The following is a 24,650-nucleotide window of genomic DNA, read 5'->3' as shown; positions in this document are numbered from 1 at the left end:
AGACCAAAGAACAATCTAAACAATGGGTTATGAGGGGAGAATGTACGCCAAAAAAGGTGAAGACCATGCCTTCGGTGGGAAAGGTTACGGCGACTGTCTTTTGGGATTCGCAAGGGGTAATCCTCATCGACTATCTGGAAAAGGGTACAACTATTACAGGTGCATATTATTCATCGTTATTGGACCGTTTGAAAACCGAACGGCAAGAAAACCGCCGGTGATTGGACCGCAAAAAATTCCTGCTCCATCACAATGCACCAGCACACACCTCAGCAGTTGCGTCGCAAAATTAATGGAAATAGGATTCCCACCCGTTTCACATCCCCCCTATTCTCCAGACTTGGCTGCCTCGGACTACTATTTGTTACCCAATTTGAAGAAATGGCTGGCTGGACAAAGATGTGATTATAGTAACTAATAGCTACTTTGTAGACTAGGACAGTTCCTATTATTCGGAAGGGATCAACAAATTAGAACAGCGTTGGACGAAGTGTATGTCTAAAAGGAGACTATGGCGAAAAATAAACAAGGTTCACCCCAAACACCTAAGTAGGTTTCATTTTTACACGGACTTTTCAAACTGCCTTAGTATCTCTCTCTGCTGCTGCTTGCAGTACCAGATGAACTACTCCTCGGTTATCTGTCAGATATTCCACCAGCCATTCCATTCTTCTGTTTCAGTGCTTCAGCAGATTTCCTTCCCCTCCTATTCTTTTCAGTACACACTTGTCCAATTTGAACATCAGCCGTTTTTGATAGAAGTCTTGTACTTCTTATGATTTGCACATGTATTCTTCAGTACTGAGATTTCTCAGTTCTTGATCATTACCTTGTGTCAGGAGAGCTATTTTACTTAAGCAAGGCAGTCTCCCCTGTTTTGAGCGTCCTAGCTAATCTTCCACACTTCAGTGGAGAGGTGTATCATCCAGCTTACGTCCCTTCGTCATTCCCTGTTAACAAAGTCACTGTTTCTCATCCAGCCCATCACCTTCGTCTTTGTTATGTTTACCCTCAAGTTGTATTCTGTTTTAAGTGTTGCTTTCCATCCCTTTCCACAGTTCTCCGAAGTCCTTCTTACATCCAGCCGGAAAGGCTGTATCACCTGCCAAATGTAGTTCCCCTTGCACATTTATATCTGTCACAAGTCTGTCCTATATACAACTATGTGACAAGTGCACATTCACTTGAAGGATGTCAAAGTATTTGATTTCGTGAGACAAGTGCTGTTTCATTGCTTTTTCGTGAATGTTTGGAGTGTGGGTAAATGGTTTTTGAGCCTAGTTGTGCTGGCGGAAGAAAGTCTCTGATAGCTGGAAGCAATGTTGCCAGTTTTCAGGCGGCGCCAGTATGGCCATAGTTGCAGACAACTGCGGCAGCACGGGGCGTTGCTATAGAAATATCAACTAAATTCATGATTCGTCGTGGAAGGTGCGCAATGGAACTGTGCCAGGCCCACTTTAACAAACATCTGTTTATTCTCGCCTAAATAATGACAGAGATTTAATGTGACTACGTACATTATAGAAGTATGAAATACGATTTCAGTTCTCTTTAATGCCATGGCTTGTCTGATGATTTACATCAACTGATTATCCATTCCGGTCTGTGGCGTCATTATGCAGTTCTCGGTGCAATGTCAACAACCCCACCAGTCTCAACCCCATGGAGTCTCAACATGCTGGTTATCGTATTATGGCTGTTATTTCTGGACATGCTGGTCATGTTCCTCATTTGATTTTAATTTACAAGGGTCATTTAATAAGTAATGCCCCACATTTTATTCTCAGAACATATTTATTGTTAAGAGTCAGAATTCGATGACAATATACATCAACATGTATTGTCCATGTCCTATTTTTCTGCGTAGTCTCCGTCACGTTCCATGGCCGTGCGCCAACGTTGTGGAAGAGCGTGCATTAAGCAGCCCAAATAAATGGAACTTCGTAGACGACACGGCGCGAACGGTCAGCACGAATAATGGCATCCACACGATTCAGCATGTCTGGAGGTGTGATTGTGACAGGACGTCCCGAGCGTAGCTGATTATGGAACTCTGTGCATTTGCTGACGTAGTAACTTTCTTTACCCACCGCCCAACTGTACTCCCATAAACTGCAGCATCGCCATACACTGCACATTTCTTTACCCACCGCCCAACTGTACTCCCATCAACTGCAGCATCGCCATACACTGCACATTTCTTTACCCATCGCCCAACTGCACTCCCATCAACTGCAGCCTCGCCATACACTGCACATTTCTTTACCCATCGTCCAACTGTACTCCCATCAATGCAGCATCGCCATACACTGCACATTTCTTTACCTATCGCCCAACTGCACTCCCATCAACTTCACCATCGCCATACATTGCACATTTCTTTACCCATCGACCAACTGTACTCCCATCAACTGCAGCATAGCTATACATTGCACATTTCTTTACCCATCGACCTACTGTGCTCCCATCAACTGCAGCATCGCCATACATTGCACATTTCTGTACCCATCGACCAACTGTACTCCCATCAACCGCAGCATCGCCATACACTGCACGTTTCTTTACTCATCGACCAACTGTACTCCCATCAACTGCAGCCTCGCCATACACTGCACATTTCTTAACCCATCGACCAACTTTACTCCCATCAACTGCAGCATAGCTATACATTGCACATTTCTTTACCCATCGACCAACTTTACTCCCATCAACTGCAGCATCGCCATACACTGCACATTTCTTTACCCATCGTGCAACTGTACAACCCATCAACTTCAGCATCGCCATACACTTCACATTTCTTTACCCATCGACCAACTGTACTCCCATCAACTGCAGCATCGCCATACACTGCACATTTCTTTACCCATCGACCGACTGTGCTCCCATCAACTGCAGCATCGCCATACATTGCACATTTCTGTACCCATCGACCAACTGTACTCCCATCAACCGCAGCATCGCCATACACTGCACGTTTCTTTACTCATCGACCAACTGTACTCCCATCAACTGCAGCCTCGCCATACACTGCACATTTCTTAACCCATCGACCAACTTTACTCCCATCAACTGCAGCATAGCTATACATTGCACATTTCTTTACCCATCGACCAACTTTACTCCCATCAACTGCAGCATCGCCATACACTGCACATTTCTTTACCCATCGTGCAACTGTACAACCCATCAACTTCAGCATCGCCATACACTGCACATTTCTTTACCCATCGACCAACTGTACTCCCATCAACTGCAGCATCGCCATACACTGCACATTTCTTTACCCACCACCCAACTGTACTCCCATCAACTGTAGCATCGCCATATACTGCATATTTCTTTACCCATCGCCCAACTGCACTCCCATCAACTGCAGCCTCACCATACACTGCACATTTCTTTACCCATCGTCCAACTGTACTCCCATCAACTGCAGCCTCGCCATACACTGCACTTTTCTTAACCCATCGACCAACTGTACTCCCATCAACTGCAGCATCGCCATACATTGCACATTTCTTTACCCATCGATCAACTTTACTCCCATCAACTGCAGCATCGCCATACACTGCACATTTCTTTACCCATGGTGCAACTGTACAACCCATCAACTTCAGCATCGCCATACATTGCACATTTCTTTACCCATCGACCAACTGTACTCCCATCAACTGCAGCATCGCCATACACTGCACATTTCTTTACCCATCGACCAATTGTACTTCCATCAATTGCAGCATCGTCATACACTGCACGCAAATGTTTATGGATGTTCACCATAGTTCCTTTTTCTGCATAGAAAAATTCAATAATGGTATGCTGCTAGCAAAGTGAGGAGTCGAAGGTAGACGCCATTTTGATGCTGTACTATGGCTCTGCCATCTGCCAGAACGGTTCGCAACTTGACCGGCGCACCGTACAAATAACAAATGTGAAGCAGCACCAAGGACGTTTGTCTGTGTATATTAATGCCTTTTTTAAAAAAAATATGGAGCATTACTTACTGAACGACCCTCGTAGTTCGCCATGCTAGCGAAATCGTTTTATTCTGTGGGCTTATTCCATTATAGTCAGTACCATAGAAAGCTCTCAATCTGATAAACATTTGATTGCCGAGGAACTACAGATGGTTTTCATATCCACCCATTAAAACATTCCACAACATACTGGCTGGTATCTTAAATGTCTGGTACTTGATTCTTGAACTTACCCACCATTTGTTAGATATGAATGTTCGCATTCTGTTCTCCTTAGGTCAGCCTCAAAATATTTCTAGTTTGGCTCAATATTGTACTTTAGTACATGATATAAAGTGTCTCCTTGAATCCCACTGTTTGCTGAGTACCGTGGTTTGTGAAATACCTCAAGAAGACTAGAAATCATATTGTTCGCCATTTGCTTGTCTTTCCCGTCAATTGTTTCGCTATTTATATCCACACGCAAAGTGCTGATTCACGAGGTGAGTCTATTTCCTATTACACTTACATAGAGGGTTTAACTTTCCCGTATGAGGCATCTAATATACTAAACAACTAGATCTAGAATACTAAGCAGCTGACACTATATTTTAATAAAATCTATTATTACAATATGTCAAGAACAACTTAAATTGACTAAGTACTAATGTACATTCTTTTTTGTTAATACAGTTTTGGAGCCTCGTGCAGATAGCGGTATTATTGTCATACTTCGCCCTGGGCGGGTCAGGTAATAATCCTCACTTAATATTTTTTTTGCTACGAAAAATCATATTTATTCAAAAAGAAATAACCTAGTCAATATGCAATTTATCCAATACCCTCACTTTATCAAGTTTATTAAAACTCAAGTCTAACAAACATTTTTTTTTGTTTTAATAGTTTTTCTTAAGTTTACATTTGTGTTGTCACACCTGCCTTGTCAGCTGAGGGTACAGTTAGGACTGTGCAACTTTTAAACTTCAACGCTGATCAAAAACATAAGGTCCTGAGCCTACACAATTAGAACACATCTCGTGTTGTCATCGCTGATTCTGTCCGCACTCAACAATCTTCAAAGCTCTTTCCGTAGCCAGTGCAAAAGATTTCTTCTACTGCTTTTCTTTGTTTCGTCAAGTGGCAGTTGGTGTATTTTTTGACTTAATACAGTTTCAGCTTTTATTCTCCTTCTTCTTCTATTTCTCGCTCTCATTGCATTGATTTTTCTCTTTGGCTTCTTATCATATTTCTTTTCTGCTTTCTTTCTTTTCTCGAAATTATTTCTCCTTTTTTTCTCTTCCCATGTAATTTTAAATGGTTAGCATGATTCTATTTCAGACTTTCGTGCATTTACTTGCCTCTTATTTCAGTTTTGCACTTTGGCAAGTGGTGAATATCAAGAAACTAAGAGGTTATTCTCTTTTTTGCGTTGTATTTAAACTTAGTATGATCACATGAACCAACAGTATTCGTTTCCGGGGTTCTGCATCGCTTTTAATGTTCTATTGCCATTATCTACAAATTTACCTCTTTTCTCTTTATTTATTTATTGCCTATTTAGCTTACACAGATAAGGCCTTAAGCCCCCCTCGTACCTCTCACCACGAACAACATAAATCAAATGTATTACATAATGTTCACAATGCTGATAATTTTTATTAATAACAGTAATAATAAACGGCATTTTGAAAATACTGATTGTCCATGTTTAGCAGTGGAAGGGATAGTGGAAAAGAGAAGATTGAAGTATTTGTGACAGTAGCTGTTAAAAAAGAACAAAATTTAAGTAGAGAACTCTGTAGATAATGGAGAGGGAAAAGTGGTGTGCGAGGGAGGGCAGACGAGAATGAACAGCAGACATGAGTATAGAAGATGTATTAGTGTGATAGAAGATGGACCATAAGCTGTCCCTTGAAGTTTGAAAGGAAATTAATTTTCTAGTATTTTATGGAAGATTGTTCAAATGTGGCTTTCCTAGTACAGAAAATAGTTTAGACAACATGGCAGGAATAGGAATATCCTTTGTTAAGAACGCGTACTGTGTAAATTGCTGTTAATAAGCGGGAGGGGAATGACTGAGAAGGCGGTTCTAGGCGTTACAGTCTGGAAGCGCGCGACCGCTAAGGTCGCAGGTTCGAATCCTGCCTCGGGCATGGATTTGTGTGATGTCCTTAGGTTAGCTAGTTTTAAGTACACTACTGGCCATTAAAATTGCTACACCAAGAAGAAATGCACATGATAAATCGGTATTCGTTGGACAAATAAAATATACAAGAACTGACATGTGTTTACATTTTCACGTAATTTGGGTGCATAGATCCTGAGAAATCAGTACCCAGAACAACCACATCTGGCCATAATAACGGCCTTGATACGCCTGGGCATTGAGTCAAACACAGCTTGGATGGCGTGTACAGGTACAGCTTCTCATGCAGCTTCAACACGATACCACAGTTCATCAAGAGTAGTGACTGGCGTATTGTGACGAGCCAGTTGCTCGGCCACCATTGACACGACGTTTGCAATTGGTGAGAGATCTGGAGAATGTGCTGGCCAGGGCAGCAGTCGAACATTTTCTGTATCCAGAAAGGCCCGAACATTATCCTGCTGAAATGTAGGGTTTCGCAGGGATCGAATGAAGGGTAGAGCCATGGGTCTTAACACATCTGAAATGTAATGTCCACTGTTCAAAGCGCCGTCAATGCAAACAAGAGGTGACCGAGACGTGTAACGAATGGCACCCCATACTATCACGCAGGGTCATACGCCAGTATGGCGATGACGAATATACGCTTCCAATGCGCATTCATCGCGATGTCGCCAAATACGGATGCGACCGTCATGATGCTGTAAACAGGACCTGGATTCATCCGAAAAATGACGTTTTACCATTCGCGCATCCAGGTTCGTCGTTGAGTACACCATCGCAGGCGCTCCTGTCTGTGATGCAGCGCCAAGGGTACCCGCAGCCATGGTTTCCGAGCTGATAGTCCATGCTGCTGCAAAAGTCGTAGAACTGTTCGAGCAGATGGTTGCTGTCTTGCAAACGTCCCCATTTGTTGACTCAGGGATCCAGACGTGGCTGCACGATCCGTTACAGCCATGCGGATAAGATGCCCGTCATCTTGACTGCTAGTGATACGAGGCCGTTGGGATCCAGCACGGCGTTACGTATTACCTTCCTGAGCCCACCGATTCCATATTCTGCTAACAGTCATTGGATCTCGACCAACGCGAGCAGCAATGTCGCGAAACGATAAACTGCAATCGCGATAGGCTACAATCCGACCTTTATCAAAGTCGGAAACGTGACGGTACGCATTTCTCCTCCTTACACGCGGCATCACAACAACGTTTCACCAGGCAACACCGGTCAACTGCTGTTTATGTATGAGAAATCTGTTGGAAACTTTCCTCGTGTCAGCACGTTGTAGGTGCCGCCACCGGCGCCAACCTTGTGTGAATGCTCTGAAAAGCTAATCATTTGCATATCACAGCACCTTCTTCCTGACGTTTAAATTTCGCCTCTGTAGCACGTCATCTTCTTGGTGTAGCAATTTTAATGGCCAGTAGTGTAGTTCTTAAGTTCTAGGGGACTGATGACCTCAGAAGTTAAGTCCCACAGTGCTCAGAGCCATTTGAACCATTTTGAATGACTGAGAAGACTATACACACAGTGTATTATAATCGCCATGCTTATTTCCACGTAGCTGTAATAATTTTTCGTAGGCAGAAGTGATATGGTCGAATTTAGCTAACATCATAGATGAATCGTACACAGAAATTCAGTGGCAGCCTGCATGCGCTCGCTTAAGCAATTTCCTGGAGATCGGGACTGCCGTAGTCAGGCAGGGAGATTATTAGTGTCTCTGAGTTTCATTTTAAACTCGAGAGGAAGAAATTCTTTTATAGTTCTGTAGTGAATGAAGTGACATATACAATGTATTACAAACTGCAGTTGTGCGTTCTGTGATGTCGTCACACCGCCGCCTGAGAGATCGAGCCGCCGGATGCGATTCTCTCGATAAAGTGAACAGAAGAAAGGCTGTGTTAGCCAAGGAGTACACAGCCAGTCGCAGTACTTAGTCTCGCCGCTAGGCCACTTCATGTGCAGCACGAGAGCAGTGCAGTTGTGCCAGTCTACATACAGTTCGTAGCCGCGCTCAGTGGTCAGACAGCGCCGATGTTAACCAGTCATCTTCTGCAGCTCAGTCATTGCTGCCATCAAGTCATTGTAGCCCCGTTCCAAGTTACTCCTCAAAGTCACCGGATTCGACATTCAAGATTACGAGAGATTAATTCGTCACTGCAAGATTTGTGACTTGTAAATTATGTCATTCTACAGACGCTTAGTCTAGACGCGTCTTCTATAATTGTCAACCAACTCATCATGGACTACAGCAAACTAAGACATACTTTCTTATTATGTACTCCAGCTAATGAATTCTGTTTTCCTGTTGTAGCTACCAGGCAGTCTTGGCAGATTAGAACCCTCGTTCGAACCAACTCGGCTACCTCATACACTACTGGCCATTAAAATTTGCTACACCACGAAGATGACGTGCTACAGACGCTAAATTTAACCGACAGGAAGAAGATGCTGTGATATGCAAATGATTAGCATTCCAGAGCATTCACACAAGGTTGGCGCCGGTGGTGACACCTACAACGTGCTAACATGAGGAAAGTTTCCGACCGATTTCTCATACACAAACAGCAGTTGACCGCCGTTGCCTGGTGAAACGTTGTTGTGATGCCGCGTGTAAGGAGGAGAAATGCGTACCATCACGTTTCAGACATTGCTAAAGGTCGATTTGTAGCTTATCGCGATTGCGGTTTATCGTATCGCGACATTGCTGCTCGCGTTGGTCGAGATCCAATGACTGTTAGCAGAATATGGAATCGGTGGGTTCAGGACGATAACACGGAACGCCGTGCTGGATCCCAAAGGCCTCGTATCACTAGCAGTCCAGATGACAGGCATCTTATCCGCATGGCTGTAACGGATCGTGCAGCCACGTATCGATTCCTGAGTCAACAGATGGGGACGTTTGCAAGACAACAACCATCTGCACGAACAGTTCGACGACGTTTGCAGCAGCATGGAATATCAGCTCGGAGACCACGGCTGCGGTTTCTCTTGACGCTCATCACAGACAGGAGCGCCTGCGATGGTGTACTCAACGACGAACCTGTGTGCACGTATGGTAAAACGTCATTTTTTCGGATGAATCCAGGTTCTGTTTACAGCATCAAGATGGTCGTATCCGTGTTTGGCGACATCGCCGTGAACATACACTGGAAGTGTGTATTCGTTATCGCCATACTGGCGTATCACCTGGCGTGATGGTATGGGGTGCCATTTGTTACACGTCTCGGTCACCTCTTGTTCGTATTGGCGGCACGTCGAACAGTGGACGTTACATTTCAGATGTGTTACGACCCGTGGCTCTACCCTTCATTCGATCCCTGCGAGCCGGCCGGAGTGGCCGACCGGTTCTAGGCGCTACTGTCTGGTACCGCGCGACCGCTATGGTCGCAGGTTCGAATCCTGCCTCGGGCATGGATGTGTGTGATGTCAGGTTAGCTTTAAGTAGTTCTAAGTTCTAGAGGACTGATGACCACAGCAGTTGTCCCATAGTGCTCCGAGCCATTTTTGAGCCCTGCGAAACCCTACATTTCAGCAGGATAATGCACGACCGCTTGTTGCAGGTCCTGTACGGGCCTTTCTGGATACAGAATATGTTCGACTGCTGCCCTGGCCAGCACATTCTCCAGATCTCTCACCAACTGAAAACGTCTGGTCAATGGTGGCCGAGCAACTGGCTCGTCACAATACGCCAGTCGCTACTCTTGATGATCTGTGGTATCGTGTTGAAGCTGCATGGGCAGCTGTACCTGTACACACCATCCCAGCTCTGTTTGTCTCAATGCCCAGGCGTATCAAGGCCGTTGTTACGGCCAGAGTTGGTTGTTTTGGGTACTGATTTCTCAGGATCTATACACTTAAATTGCGTGAAAATGTAATCACATGTCAGTTCTAGTATAATATATTTGTCCAATGAATACCCGTTTATCATCTGCATTTCTTCTTGGTGTAGCAATTTTAATGCCACCTCATGTTGATAGACTCGATTATGGTGGAAGATCGAGAGCCATCACGTTTAGTTCAGTATTGAGGGTGGAAGAGATTCTCTGAAATTAGGGTTAACATATCTTTATTGATCTACTAAGACTGCTTGCGTTTTAGGTGCATTAACATTCAAATCTTTGTTCTTTGCCATCTCTGATAAAGCAAGTATCTCAGCATTTACATGCTGGATGGCTGTCCACAGGTGGGTCGGAGTGGCAGTTCGGTATAACTGAAGGTCTGCAGCATATGAGTAACATATGCGTGGTAAGAGAACAGTCACCCATCATTAGCGTATAATGGAAAATGTAATGGGCCCAATAGTGATCGTTGCGGAACATCTGGTACTACACCTGGCGACTTTATTAACTGTATCGTGTTACAGGATTAGGGTTGTTTCTACAGTTATAAACAGATAAAATACTGAAATTCTGCCTGACGTACTAATCAGATTCAACATAACATTAGGTTTATCATAGGTGCAGCAAATCTACGTAACATATGCCAAGGAAAGACGGTCGATATATTGCAAAGAAAGTTTATTGTTTTTAAATTACGCAAATGTTCGTAGACGGGTGATAAACTCGGCTACCGAATTAAGTGAAATTGAAGTAGCGCAAGCCCCTAAAGTCTAAAAATTAAATATCTCTAAAGCACATGCGGTGTTCAGGCTAAGTTATTCAAAGTTGCCTTCACTCTAATGCAAATAAATACGAACCTGACAGACATACAATATTATTATCTAAGAGCCAATCAGTTAAGAAAATTAATGAACATCATCACCCACAAACTGAACTGAAATCTGACTCGTAGCATCAATGACTAATTACAAAAAATTTTAAAGTATCGTGACACTGTCACTGAAATATTTCTATGTCTTAACCCGTACGACTAAACCACCGTCGAATCTGATAAAGTTCCTGTCTGTCCAGCTCCATCCAGAACAGTGTCACTGGTAAAGGTGGTCGCCATATTTTTATCCCCTCAGAGTTTTTATATCTCTACATCACTTACTCGCTTCAAGCAATCACCAAGCTTCCTTACCACTTTTTATATAACACTAAAATCGTAAATCTGAATTTGCCATTGGGAGCACGTTAAAAATGTAAACAAAACTGAAATATCACAGTTGATTCTACGTGCAGTAGTTTCGCCACAAATGTAAATGTTTGTTTCAGTATTCAAAATCGGGTCTTAATTGTTGTGCCCTCAATAAATACTCTACAGACACTTACAGGCAGCTGTATTTCATAGTAATAGCCCTACTGTATCCACTGCCACAATCAAACTTAATTATACAGAATGTGTGCAAAGTAATAAACAATCGATTAAAAATAACCATTACAAACATAAATACTATATACTAAATTTTGTAACTCTTTTACATTTATTTGTGACAGCAGATACTACCTTGCTATTAGAATAGCTGTCATACACTGCCAATGTGCTGATTCTGGTCAAAAATTCAATTAAAATGTCTCTCACATGTTAATTAATTAAATAGTGAAACTTGTGGCTAGGTCACATGATGCATATCGACTAGCACTCCAGATTGATACAACGATCTCTTTTGTGCACATAAAACTGTAATAGGTATTAATTATTTATTATTTTTTACTTTAAAATATCGTCTCGCCTCTGTAACTTGTCGCACTTACCATCTCCAAAGCATATCTACATATACAAAGAATTATCTTTTCTAATCTTTTACATGACGGTTCGTGCTCTGCAGTAACGACAGACATGACACTGCACATGCACAAACGTGTAAAAGTGAATCTATTCCCTTATGCTCACTACCGAACGGATCTGTCGTCATGTGTGGAGATTGTCTAAATCAGACTGTTCCGCATGGTACAGCCATGGTGCTCTGTTAGCTGCCATCACTACCAGCCTATCGTCAGATGTCCCCTAGCACGGCGGCAGCACTGCAGCACGTGCAAACCAAATGCGCTGGCTGACAAAGTCTAACACTAACAGACAAATAATATAGTACGTCTTGTCACTACCTCCACTTGCCTTATCTTTCACTAAGCGAATCCGATATGGAAACCAGCACCAAAATGAGCGCGAGTAAAATACATAAATACAGAAGTGTTACATTTTGTGAACTGACGGCGTCAGCTTGTGCATTGCGTTTTCAGCGTTCAAAACAAAACTAAGCTCACGTGTACCTTTTCGCGAGTGACAGAGTAACACATTGTACGCAAAATAAAATCCATACATATTATAAAAATGTATATTGAAACTTCCCCTTAGAACAATTTATACACGACTGTGCTTAACCTGACACACAATGTTTTTAGCGCAACGCAATCTGACTTTCAAAATTCCCTACTAAAGAATGGCCCTGACTAACGTTAAACTATACCTTTCGCAAATCACTTACCTCACAAAAATCTCCGCTGCTCAAGCTACTGCAATACAGCGAGCGCCACTACTGCCAGCTAAACAAAAGATTCAAACTATGGAAGGCACTAACTACTGATAGGGATAGTTAGCAAATGAAAGATATTAATAGAGAACAAACAATGTATTTACCTTAATATCATCACAAGTCATAATATATATATCAGTTCATGACAAATTACAAAACTCCGCCATCTCTCTCCCCACATCCACCACTGCTGGCGGCTCACCTCCAACTGCGCAACGCTACGCGCTGTTCACATCCAGCTGCCTAACACTACAATGGCGAGTATTACAACAATGCAAAGCAGACACAGACTGCCCACAGCTCAGCCAGTGATTTTCATACAGAGGTGGCGTTACCAATGAAAAAACCTAAACAGCCTACTTACATAAGAACCTAAACAGCCTACTTACATAAAGAAAACATAAACAGTCTACTTACATAGCCCCCATGCTCCCCAAAAAAAATTTTACAAAATTTTTTTGGGCAGTGGCCAATAATGATTTGATAAAATTTTTCATAATTACAATAACAAAGAAATCAAATGCACACACTTATTGATACAATGTTGGTCAAAAGCTAAAAATTTCTCACAGTCCATAAAGACAGTCCACATTGTTCATCACAGTAAAAATGCAGAGTTTTTCTCAAAGTCTGAGCAGTAAAAGAAAATGCACACAGAAGTAGTGGATTTCCATGCAGTCTTGAAGAAGTAGTGTTGTCCTTCCAACGGAAAGACAGTGCTGACTCTCGACATGCAGATAAGTATTGGGTCACAACAGAGCAAACCCACAGCAGAGTCATTCGAAGTTTGGAAGAATATTGGTAGGTAGGTCATCACAGAACAGACCCACTGTAGTCCTGGTAGAGATTACGGTATTGGTGGGCCACCAGAGGTGCAGACCCACTGCAGGCCTTGTAGAAATAATGGTACTGATGGATCATCAAAGATGTAGACCCACTGTAGTCCTTGAAGAGATGGCCAGCAGCCATCTGTTGTGACTGTGCAGGTGCACAATCACCATTGAAGAGTCTTGCGGATAATATAGCAAGTCCATAAACCACCACTTGTGCACTCACAAAGTTTTTGAAATTGTCCTTAGAACCAGCAATGCTGTTATCCAGTCCCTTGCTGAATTATTAGCACATGTGCAAACACTAACAGTCCCTACTTCTCACATATTGTCCACATACTATGACCAACAGAAACGTGTGCAGTGAAATGTAACTTACAAGTTAATAATAAGATGAACTGGTGTCAATTACAATTTTATAACATGAGAATACAATAACAAAGGTACACAATACATCATTAAAAACATAACAATATAGATAACATTTGTAGTAATAGGGGCTTTACAAAAGAATAGAAATAGACATATACGTCAGTGTTACAGGAATTATGACATGAGTACATACATAGAAGATCAGAATAATTATTGAAACATCAACTTCACACATGAGCATTTAAACAGAATGAATAATGTCTAACATCTTTACAAAGTAAATAACATATTATTAATGCCAATTATATTTGAGGATAACAGTATTCCTCATCATAGTGAATGTAGCTTAATATTAAAAGAAGAAAAAATTCTATGAAACTACACAGAGACAGGAAGAAAACAAATACACAAGGGTACACACACACATAGTGGGATAACACAAAAGGAAAGGACAGGGTTCATTTTCAGTGTAACATTTGGTACTGCAGTCCAACCCAAAACTTCATATATCTTTCCTCTTATTTCATCCTTTGTTTCCACCAAAAAAAATTCTATCTGAAACGTCCCCTTTGAACAATTCTTACACGACTGTGCTTAACCTGACACACAATGTTTTTAGCGCAACGCAATCTGACTTTCAAAATTCCCTACTAAAGAATGGCCCTGACTAACGTTAAACTATACCTTTCGCAAATCACTTACCTCACAAAAATCTCCGCTGCTCAAGCTACTGCAATACAGCGAGCGCCACTACTGCCAGCTAAACAAAAGATTCAAACTATGGAAGGCACTAACTACTGATAGGGATAGTTAGCAAATGAAAGATATTAATAGAGAACAAACAATGTATTTACCTTAATATCATCACAAGTCATAATATATATATCAGTTCATGACAAATTACAAAACTCCGCCATCTCTCTCCCCACATCCACCACTGCTGGCGGCTCACCTCCAACTGCGCAACGCTACGCGCTGTTCACATCCAGCTGCCTAACACTACAATGGCGAGTATTACAACAATGCAAAGCAGACACAGACTGCCCACAGCACAGCCAGTGATTTTCATACAGAGGTGGCGTTACCAATGAAAAAACCTAAACAGCCTACTTACATAAGAACCTAAACAGCCTACTTACATAAAGAAAACATAAACAGCCTACTTACAATATATGTGTGCCTGTATGTTCCATATCTCCACTAAACCAATGGACCGATTACAAGGAAACCTGGGTCACATACACTATGTGATCAAAAGTACAGTCGCTCCATGAGGGAGTAAAGTTTTCCTCTTGCGACATATGTAGGCCACACAAAGCCTAGCTTCAACTAGCACAGCGCAATAAGCTGTGTCACTGACGGTCAGTGCGTATTGCCATCTGCTCCACATTGATTCGTTCCTTTCATGATCCTATAAATTGGCTACGAAATCTATGTGGGTCTCATTTCAAGGTCTTTCTTAGGAAGATTAGGGTCAAAAAAATGGTTCAAATGGCTCTGAGCACTATGGGACTTAACTTCTGAGGTCATCACCCCCCTAGAACTTAGAACTACTTAAACCTAACTAACCTAAGGACATCACACACATCCATGCCGGAGGCAGGATTCGAACCTGCGACCGTAGTGGTTGAACGGTTCCAGACTGTAGCGCCTAGAACCGCTTGGCCACTCCGGCCGGCGATTAGGGTCAGTCAACACATCTAAGGGGATTTCCAGCCAGTACAATGTAGAGTGTGGCACATTTACGACTGTCGTTCCAATGACGACGGAATGTCGTACCACCTGTTCACAGGTCACGTCATTTTTAGCCTCCCGTTACCTTTTGACTCCATCGTCATCAAATCTCTTGGCTCGCCTCCCTCATAAGAATTTTTGAGCACCACTTCCGGAGTGAATACAGAGTACACTCAATGCCTGCGCATTTTAAAATAAGGCTCTGTCAATTACACTTCCCTCTGACATTCGGCTTCTTCTGCATTGCACCGAAACAATGGCACTTTGCATGCCTGCTCAGTAGTCTGTACCATTCTCATGTGAGAAACTACGAAGTGCGGCCCAGTCAGCAACTTCCACACCGCCGCGGATGAGATGGACTGCCGCGTTGTGATAAACGACAGTCACAAACAGCAGCCGACGGTTATGTTCGTCGTTAGCGCATGACAGTACTAGTACCGAGTTCCAGGATTGCAGTTCATAGCTACAGTTCGAAGTGGAGATCGTCCTGCGAGATTCAGTCTACAAGTGGAGTCGCCTGTAGCCTTCACATAGTAACAAGTGTTTATTCGAGTGATTGACAGTGTGGCGGCCAGGACAGACACAGTCTTGTTGATGTTGTATTCAGTAACGCATGCCTTCACAAGCCACTGCTTACTTGTATCAGTCCACAAGCACATCACACTAGTTGTAAAAGTTTAGTTAAGTATCACAGCGCAATAAAGTGTATATATGTTTGTAACTAATTAGTTTGCACTGTCGCATTTTCTCCATGCACCTCAGAGCACCTAAACCTAATTCCACGTGTGTGAGCCGTTCTACCCAGACGATCTGTAGACATCGATAATACTCTCTTTGGCAACTCTGTAACACCTGTACTGACATTATCACAGAAGTTTCTTTTTACTCTGGCACCAATAACACTTTTGTGACTTTACTCATACTCATTTTCCCACTGGTTTGCACTTCACTATAAAGCAATGGTGGTGTAGATCAACACTAGTGCACTGGAAATAGTTCCAGCACATGTAGTATCACATAATTCGAACGAATTCCAAAGGTTATGAAGTGGTAGAATAGCGACATAATTTGCTTCATCGGTTATACCAGGTACTGAAATTCTCATGACATTCTTCGTTGTGCATCTTCTAGTCCGATTAAAAACAATTGTGGTTGTGGCAACGTTTGGTTTAACTGCCCACATATTGAGTGAAGCACAGCTTTTTGTAACTCTGCTACTTCAATTCTTGTGTCACTTAGGTTGCCTGCTAGCGACCATAACAATGTTTTTACAACCATTCTCTTCTTTTCCAATTCTAATCGATGTTGTATTCCAAGCAAGTCGCTGTTCACCAGTCCCATGGTATTCATTACACGTCGTACCACTTCCACAGTTAACTCTGATAGTACCCTGCGCTGTTCAGTACTTTGTGTTCCAGATTCGTGAAGTTTGCCGTATGCCACTCCACAGTTGCAGTATTTTCATCTGCTACTGCTTGTACATTCCCCACAGTATTATCCAAGTCATGAATGACCTCACTGTCTGCAGTGCCAAATACGTTCTTTCTTACTTTTCCACCTGCATCTAACCATTCTCATTACCAACATATCAACGTCTATGGAGCCATATCTGCTACGTAATGTAGCTGTCCCTTCAGCTTCTCATACAAAAATTGTAGTCCTTGATACACCCCTTGTACTTCTGTCAACACTGCTCCATTCTCTACCTCAAGTGGCAGCTCTGTGAACGTTTCCTGTAACCGTTCATCATTTCTTACTTTCAAACTCCTTTTAGGTTACTTTCTGTGTCCACTGGCAACTCCTAAATAGGACGTCTGATTGCTTAGCAAACAATATTCCTGCTTCTGGTGGCTGATATTGTAATGCATTCACCACTCCTCCCACGCACAGATGTAGAATCTTAAGGATTCTGATAGCCATACAGCACACTCTTGAAGGTATGCGACCTGGGAGCGAGGAATCCTTCCACTTGCCTCCCTCTTTGACAAAGTGTGTGCATACCAGTTACTGTCATAATCAAACCGCTTGACAATATCCTACATCCTATCATTACAGACTATAACCCCAACAAGAAAGAAAAATAACTAAAAACACAGCATTCCACTATAAGAAAATAAAGACGTAGTATTTTATGAATATATCAAAACAGTGACATACAAAATCAACTACCTCACGTATAGTCGACAGCAACATTTCAACGACCCATGTCATTCAGTCATTCCACGGCTTGGTGTGATGGCAAAAGCCACGTTTTGAATTCGTTTATCGCTGACACTCGGTCTCTTTCCATTCCTTTTTGACTTAACTTATTGCACTGGCAATGACATCGGTACCTGCGTCATGGCGTCCATAGCTCCTTTAAATACACTCCTGGAAATTGAAATAAGAACACCGTGAATTCATTGTCCCAGGAAGGGGAAACTTTATTGACACATTCCTGGGGTCAGATACATCACATGATCACACTGACAGAACCACAGGCACATAGACACAGGCAACAGAGCATGCACAATGTCGGCGCTAGTACAGTGTATATCCACCTTTCGCAGCAATGCAGGCTGCTATTCTCCCATGGAGACGATCGTAGAGATGCTGGATGTAGTCCTGTGGAACGGCTTGCCATGCCATTTCCACCTGGCGCCTCAGTTGGACCAGCGTTCGTGCTGGACGTGCAGACCGCGTGAGACGACGCTTCATCCAGTCCCAAACATGCTCAATGGGGGACAGATCCGGAGATCTTGCTGGCCAGGGTAGTTGACTTACACCTTCTAGAGCACGTTGGGTGGCACGGGATACGTGCGGACGTGCATTGTCCTGTTGGAACAGCAAGTTCCCTTGCCGGTCTAGGAATGGTAGAACGATGGGTTCGATGACGGTTTGGATGTACCGTGCACTATTCAGTGTCCCCTCGACGATCACCAGTGGTGTACGGCCAGTGTAGGAGATCGCTCCCCACACCATGATGCCGGGTGTTGGCCCTGTGTGCCTCGGTCGTATGCAGTCCTGATTGTGGCGCTCACCTGCACGGCGCCAAACACGCATACGACCATCATTGGCACCAAGGCAGAAGCGACTCTCATCGCTGAAGACGACACGTCTCCATTCGTCCCTCCATTCACGCCTGTCGCGACACCACTGGAGGCGGGCTGCACGATGTTGGGGCGTGAGCGGAAGACGGCCTAACGGTGTGCGGGACCGTAGCCCAGCTTCATGGAGACGGTTGTGAATGGTCCTCGCCGATACCCCAGGAGCAACAGTGTCCCTAATTTGCTGGGAAGTGGCGGTGCGGTCCCCTACGGCACTGCGTAGGATCCTACGGTCTTGGCGTGCATCCGTGCGTCGCTGCGGTCCGGTCCCAGGTCGACGGGCACGTGCACCTTCCGCCGACCACTGGCGACAACATCGATGTACTGTGGAGACCTCACGCCCCACGTGTTGAGCAATTCGGCGGTACGTCCACCCGGCCTCCCGCATGCCCACTATACGTCCTCGCTCAAAGTCCGTCAACTGCACATACGGTTCACGTCCACGCTGTCGCGGCATGCTACCAGTGTTAAAGACTGCGATGGAGCTCCGTATGCCACGGCAAACTGGCTGACACTGACGGCGGCGGTGCACAAATGCTGCGCAGCTAGCGCCATTCGACGGCCAACACCGCGGTTCCTGGTGTGTCCGCTGTGCCGTGCGTGTGATCATTGCTTGTACAGCCCTCTCGCAGTGTCCGGAGCAAGTATGGTGGGTCTGACACACCGGTGTCAATGTGTTCTTTTTTCCATTTCCAGGAGTGTAGCATAACACTCCCTACAAGCACAAGAGCGTTTTCCATTGGCAGCTGAAACTTGACGTTGTCAGACGATTCCATCTCTAGGATTTAATATGGTCCGTTTCCTTTGTTTTAGTAACCCCATCGTCCATTCGCTTTAAAAAACCGTGTATTGCTTCCGCGGGCGTTCGAAAAGTCACACTGACAGTAATAAGGGTTGCCATATTTTTTGAATGGAAATTTATGTAAGAGTGCTAATCGTTTGTGTAAATGAACTGTTGCTGTTGTTGTGGTCTTCAGTCCAAGAGACTGGTTCGATGCAGCTGCTGCAACCTACATCCTTCTGAATCTGCTTACTGTATTCATCTCTTGGTCTCCCTCTACGATTTTTACCCTCCACGCTGCCCTCCAATGCTAAATTTGTGATCCCTTGATGCCTCAAAACGTGTACTACCAACCGATCCCTTCTTCTAGTCAAGTTGTGCCACAAACCTCTCTTCTCCCCAATCCTATTCAATACCTCCTCATTAGTTACGTGCTCTTCCCACCTTATCTTCAGTGTTCTTCTGTAGCACCACATTTCGAAAGCTTCTATTCTCTTCTTGTCTCAACTATTTATCGTCCATGTTTCACTTCTATATATTGCTGCACTCCAGACAAATACTTTCAGAACGGACTTCCTGACACTTAAATCTATACTCGATGTTAACAAATTTCTATTCTTCAGAAATGCTTTCCTTGTCACAGCCAGTCTACATTTTATATCCTGTCTACTTCGACCGTCATCAGTTATTTTGCTGCCCAAACAGCAAAACTCATCTGCTACTTCAAGTGTCTTATTTCCTAATCTAATTCCATCAGCACCACCTGATTTAATTTGACTACATTCCATTATCGTCGTTTTGTTTTTGTTTATCTATATCTTATATTCTCCTTTCAAGACATTGTCCATTCCGTTCAACTGCTCTTGCAAGTCTTTTGCTGTCCCTGACAGAATTGACATGTCGGCGGAAAACTTCTAAGTTTTTATTTCTTCTCCATGGATTTTAATTCCTACTCTAAATTTTTCTTTTGTTCCTTTACTGCTTGCTCAATAAACAGATTGAATAACATCGGGGAGAGGCTACAGCCCTGTCTCAATCCCTTCCCATCCACTGCTCCCATTCATGCCCCTCGACTCTTATGACAGCCATCTGGTTTCCGTGCAAATTGTAAATAGCCTTTCGCTTCTGGTATTTGACCCCTTGCACCTTCAGAATTTGAGAGAGATTATTACAGTCAACATTGTCGAAAACTTTATCTAAGTCCACAAATGATAGAAACGTAGGTTTGCCTTCCTATCTTCTAGGGTAAGTCGTAGGTTCAGTATTGCCTCACGTGTCCCAACATTTCTATGGAATCCAAACTGATCCTTCCTGAAGCCGGCTTCTTTTTCCATTCATCTGTAAAGAATTGGTGTTAATATGTTGCATCCATGACTTATTAAACTGATAGTTAGGTAACTTTCACACCTGTCAACACCTGCTTTCTTTGGGATTGGAATTATTATAGTCTTCTTGAAGTATGAGGGTATTTCACCTGTCTCACACATGTTGCTCACTAGATAGTAGAGTTTTGTCAGGTCTGGTTCTCCCAAGACTACCAGTAGTTCGAATGGAATGCTGTTCACTCCCGGGGCTTTGTTTCGACTCAGGTCTTTCAGTGCTCTGTCAAACTCTTCAGGCAGTATCTTTTCTCCCATTTCATTTTCATCTATGTCCTCTTCCATTTCCATAATACTACCCTCAAGTACATCGCACTTGTATAGACCCTTTTCACCTTTCTGCTTTCCCTTCTTTGCTTAAAACTGATTTTCCGTGTGAGCTCTTGATATTCATACAAGTGGTTCTCTTTTCTCCAAAGGTCTCTTTAACTTTCCTTTACGCTGTATCTGCCTTACACCTAGTGATACATGCCTCTACATCCTTACATTTGTCTTCTAGGCATCCCTGCTTAGCCATTTTGCGCTTCCTGTCAATCTCATTTTTGAGACGTTTGTATTCCTTTTTTACCTGCTTCATTTACAGCATTTTTATATTTTCTTCCTTCATCAATTAAGTTCAATATCTCTTCTGTTACCCAAGGATTCCTACTAGCCCTCATCTTTTTATCTACTTGATCCTCTGCTGCTTTCAGTATTTCATCTCTCAAAGCTATCCTATCCTCTTCTGCTGTATTTCGTTCACCTGTATTTGTCAGTCGTTCCCTAATGCTCTCTCTAAAACTCTCTACGACCTCTGGTTCTTTCAGTTTATCCAGATCACATCTCCTGAAATTCCCACCTTCTCGCAGTTTCTTCAGGTTTAATCTACATTTCATAACCAAAAATGGACTAACTTCTGCAAATCGACTGACAAAATTCACTCATACTGCCTCTATTGTTATTATAACATTGTCCGTTCAGAAAGGTATTTTGCAGTTGCAGCTGCTTGTCTACTGCCGACGTTTTGTTAAGTGAAAGTTCTTCAGACGTGGCATAATCCCAGAACGCTGCAGAATTTTGGTTTGACCTCTGCTGTGCACTCAACCAATTTAATCTGGTCATCGACCGACATGTTCTCCACTGCCCACCCATTACTCCTTACCTCTACCTCTTTAAATACAGCAGTGTCCAGACTACTCGCCTCTGATTTCACAGAGGCCAGGTCTGCTTTAACTTTCGTCTGCCACTAAGCCACATTGCCTTTCACTGGTAGTTATTGATTTTAGTGCGTTCTCCGTTTCTGCCGCCCTGTTAGCAGACCCTGTCCACACAGAATCTACTCTCTCAAAATGGTTCAAATGGCTCTGAGCACTATGGGACTCAACTGCTGTGGTCATAAGTCCCCTAGAACTTAGAACTACTTAAACCTAACAAACCTAAGGACATCACACACATCCATGCCCGAGGCAGGATTCGAACCTGCGACCGTAGCGGTCGTGCGGTTACAGACTGTAGCGCCTGTAACCGCTCGGCCACTCCGGCCGGCCTCTACTCTCTCCCCAAGATCACTCTCCATCTCATTAAAGCGGTCTGCCAGTTGCTTTTCGACATCACTAACCACCGGCCGCTGTAACCGAACGGTTCTAGGCGCTTAAGTCCGGATCCGCGCTGCTGCTACGGTCGCAGGTTCGAATCCTGCCTCAGACATGGATGTGTGTGATGTCCTTAGGTTAGGTTTAAGTAGTTCTAAGTCTAGGGGACTGATGATCTCAGATGTTAAGTCTCATAGTGCTTAGAGCCATTTGAACCATAACTAACCTTCGTGCTAAGCCCCTCAAAACATTCTGGATTTTCTCATCCTGTTCGTTATTTTTTTCCCTAATCGATTCCTTTCCAAAAAAGTTGTTAGAAAATATTGCAGTTTGTCATCAGTTTCACTTTAAAATAACTGAACTGACATTATAAACATTAAGAACTAGGAGCATGTGTTGTCATTTCTACCACACATAGCGCTGCGCTGGCACAATATTGGGAGTTTCCTGGTAAAACATAAATAAATGAAAAGTTATACTTCGTGATCGAAAGTATCCAGACAGCCCGAATATCATATTCATCTTAAGTGCATGGTGCTGCCACCTACAGCCAGGTACTCCATATCAGCGACCTCAGTAGTCATTAGACATCGTGGGAGAGCGGAATAGGTCGCTCCGCGGAACTCATGGACCTCGAATTTGGTCAGGTGATTGGATGTCACTTGTGTCATACGTCTGTACGCGAGATTTCTACACTCCTAAACGTCCCTAGGTCCACTGTTTCCTATGTGACAGTGAAGTGGAAACGTCAAGGGACACGTACAGCACAAAAGCGTACAGACCGACCTCGTCTGTTGACTGACAGAGACCGCCGACAGTTGAAGAGGGTCGTAATGTGTAATAGGTAGACATCTAGCCAGACTACAACACAGGAATTCCGGACTGCATCAGCATCCACTTCAAGTACTATGACAATTACGCGGGAGGTGAGAAAACTTGTGTTTCATGGTCGAGCGGCTGCTCATAAGCCACACATCACGCCGGTAAATGCCAAACGACGCCTCGCTTGATGTAAAGAGCGTAAACATTGGACGATTGAACAGTGGAAAAACGTTGTGTGGAGTGAGGAATCACGGTACATAATGGGGCGATCCGATGGCAGGGTGTGGGTGTGGCGAATGCAGCGTGAACGTCATCTACCAGTATGTGTAGTGCCAATAGTGAAATTCGGGGGCGGTGGTGTTATGGTGTGATCGTGTTTTTCTAGGAGGGAGCTTGCACCCCTTGTTGTTTTGCGTGGCACTATCACAACACAGGCCTATACTGATGCTTTAAGCACCTTCTAGCTTACCACTGTTGAAGAGCAATTCGCGGATGACGATTGCATCTTTCAACACGATCGAGCACCTGTTCGTAATGCACGGGCTGCGGCTGAGTGGTTACACGACAGTAACATCCCTGTAATGGACTGACTAGATCCTATAGAACACCTCCGGGACTTTTTCGAACGCCGACTTCGTGGCTGGGGTCACCGACCGACAGCACATGGCAAGCTGCAGCAGATGCTGGGCCCTTGGAGCGTGCATCGATCGTGTTGCTGCTCTGAAGGCGTGTTGATGCGATGACGAGTTGGCTGCTGCTATGGCTCGCTGAAGTCTCAAAGTAAGTCCAAGAAATGAGCCCACAACTGTGACAGTCTTGTACTTGGGTCATCTTAGTGCATGCATAACTTTTTTTACAGTTATTGTCACGTTAATAATAAATCGATAAAGTGCTGGAATTATCTGTGGTGTACTAATCAGATTTAAAATATTGTTAGTTTTATGGTATGTGCAGCAAATATAAATAACATGCCCCAAATACAGACTAAATTTAAACAAACTTCATTGTTCTCGAATGATTCTAAAATTAGTATGCTAGTGACAAATTTTGCTATTTAATTAAGTGAATTGCAAAATGCTCGAGCTCCCAACACACAAAACTAAAACAGTTCGAAAATACTAGTAATTTACACAGCTGAACTGTTCAAAGTTAAATTCATTCTCACATAAATAAATACAATCTGACTGACATATGGTGCTATAAGGTAAGTACCAGGCAGTGACTGAAATAAATCACAGGCTTCAGAAATAGACTGAGTTCACCTCAGACAAACTGAAGATAATTAAGTTCTTAATCACTGTTCGGGAAACATTTTAAATTATTGTCATACCACGACCAAGTCGTTGGACAGAGAATTATAAGTCCTTAACAACAGTAAGGCGAATTGTATGGAAGGTGACATAGAGAGATGCATTAACAGCGTGCTTCAGTAGCTATCATTGTGGCGAAATGTGGGTTATACCAACAGATGCGTCAGTGGATTGCGAAGCAAAGGTTCAAATTCAAATGGCTCTGAGCACTATGAGACTTAACATCTGAGGTCATCAGT

General features: G+C 43.4%; 1 protein-coding gene across 3 annotated transcripts in view; it reads left to right on the top strand.

Moving 5' to 3' along the window:
- LOC126424921 (uncharacterized) overlaps window positions 1–24,650 on the top strand; it is a 302,725-nt gene that overhangs the window by 97,329 nt on the left and 180,746 nt on the right. For all 3 annotated transcript variants that reach the window (XR_007576231.1, XM_050087763.1, XM_050087762.1), the window contains exon 5: window positions 4,653–4,710. Coding sequence is in view for 2 of the 3 variants with exons in the window: in XM_050087763.1 (XP_049943720.1) it covers window positions 4,653–4,710 (58 nt within the window). In the remaining variant the exon portion in view is untranslated. The remainder of the gene's footprint in view (window positions 1–4,652; window positions 4,711–24,650) is intronic.

This window comes from Schistocerca serialis, chromosome 10 (genome assembly GCF_023864345.2).
Source record: "Schistocerca serialis cubense isolate TAMUIC-IGC-003099 chromosome 10, iqSchSeri2.2, whole genome shotgun sequence".
In the NCBI taxonomy this organism is placed as follows: domain Eukaryota; kingdom Metazoa; phylum Arthropoda; class Insecta; order Orthoptera; family Acrididae; genus Schistocerca; species Schistocerca serialis.
Note: the sequence above shows the minus strand (reverse complement) of the source record. Positions and strands in the feature narration are given on the sequence as shown.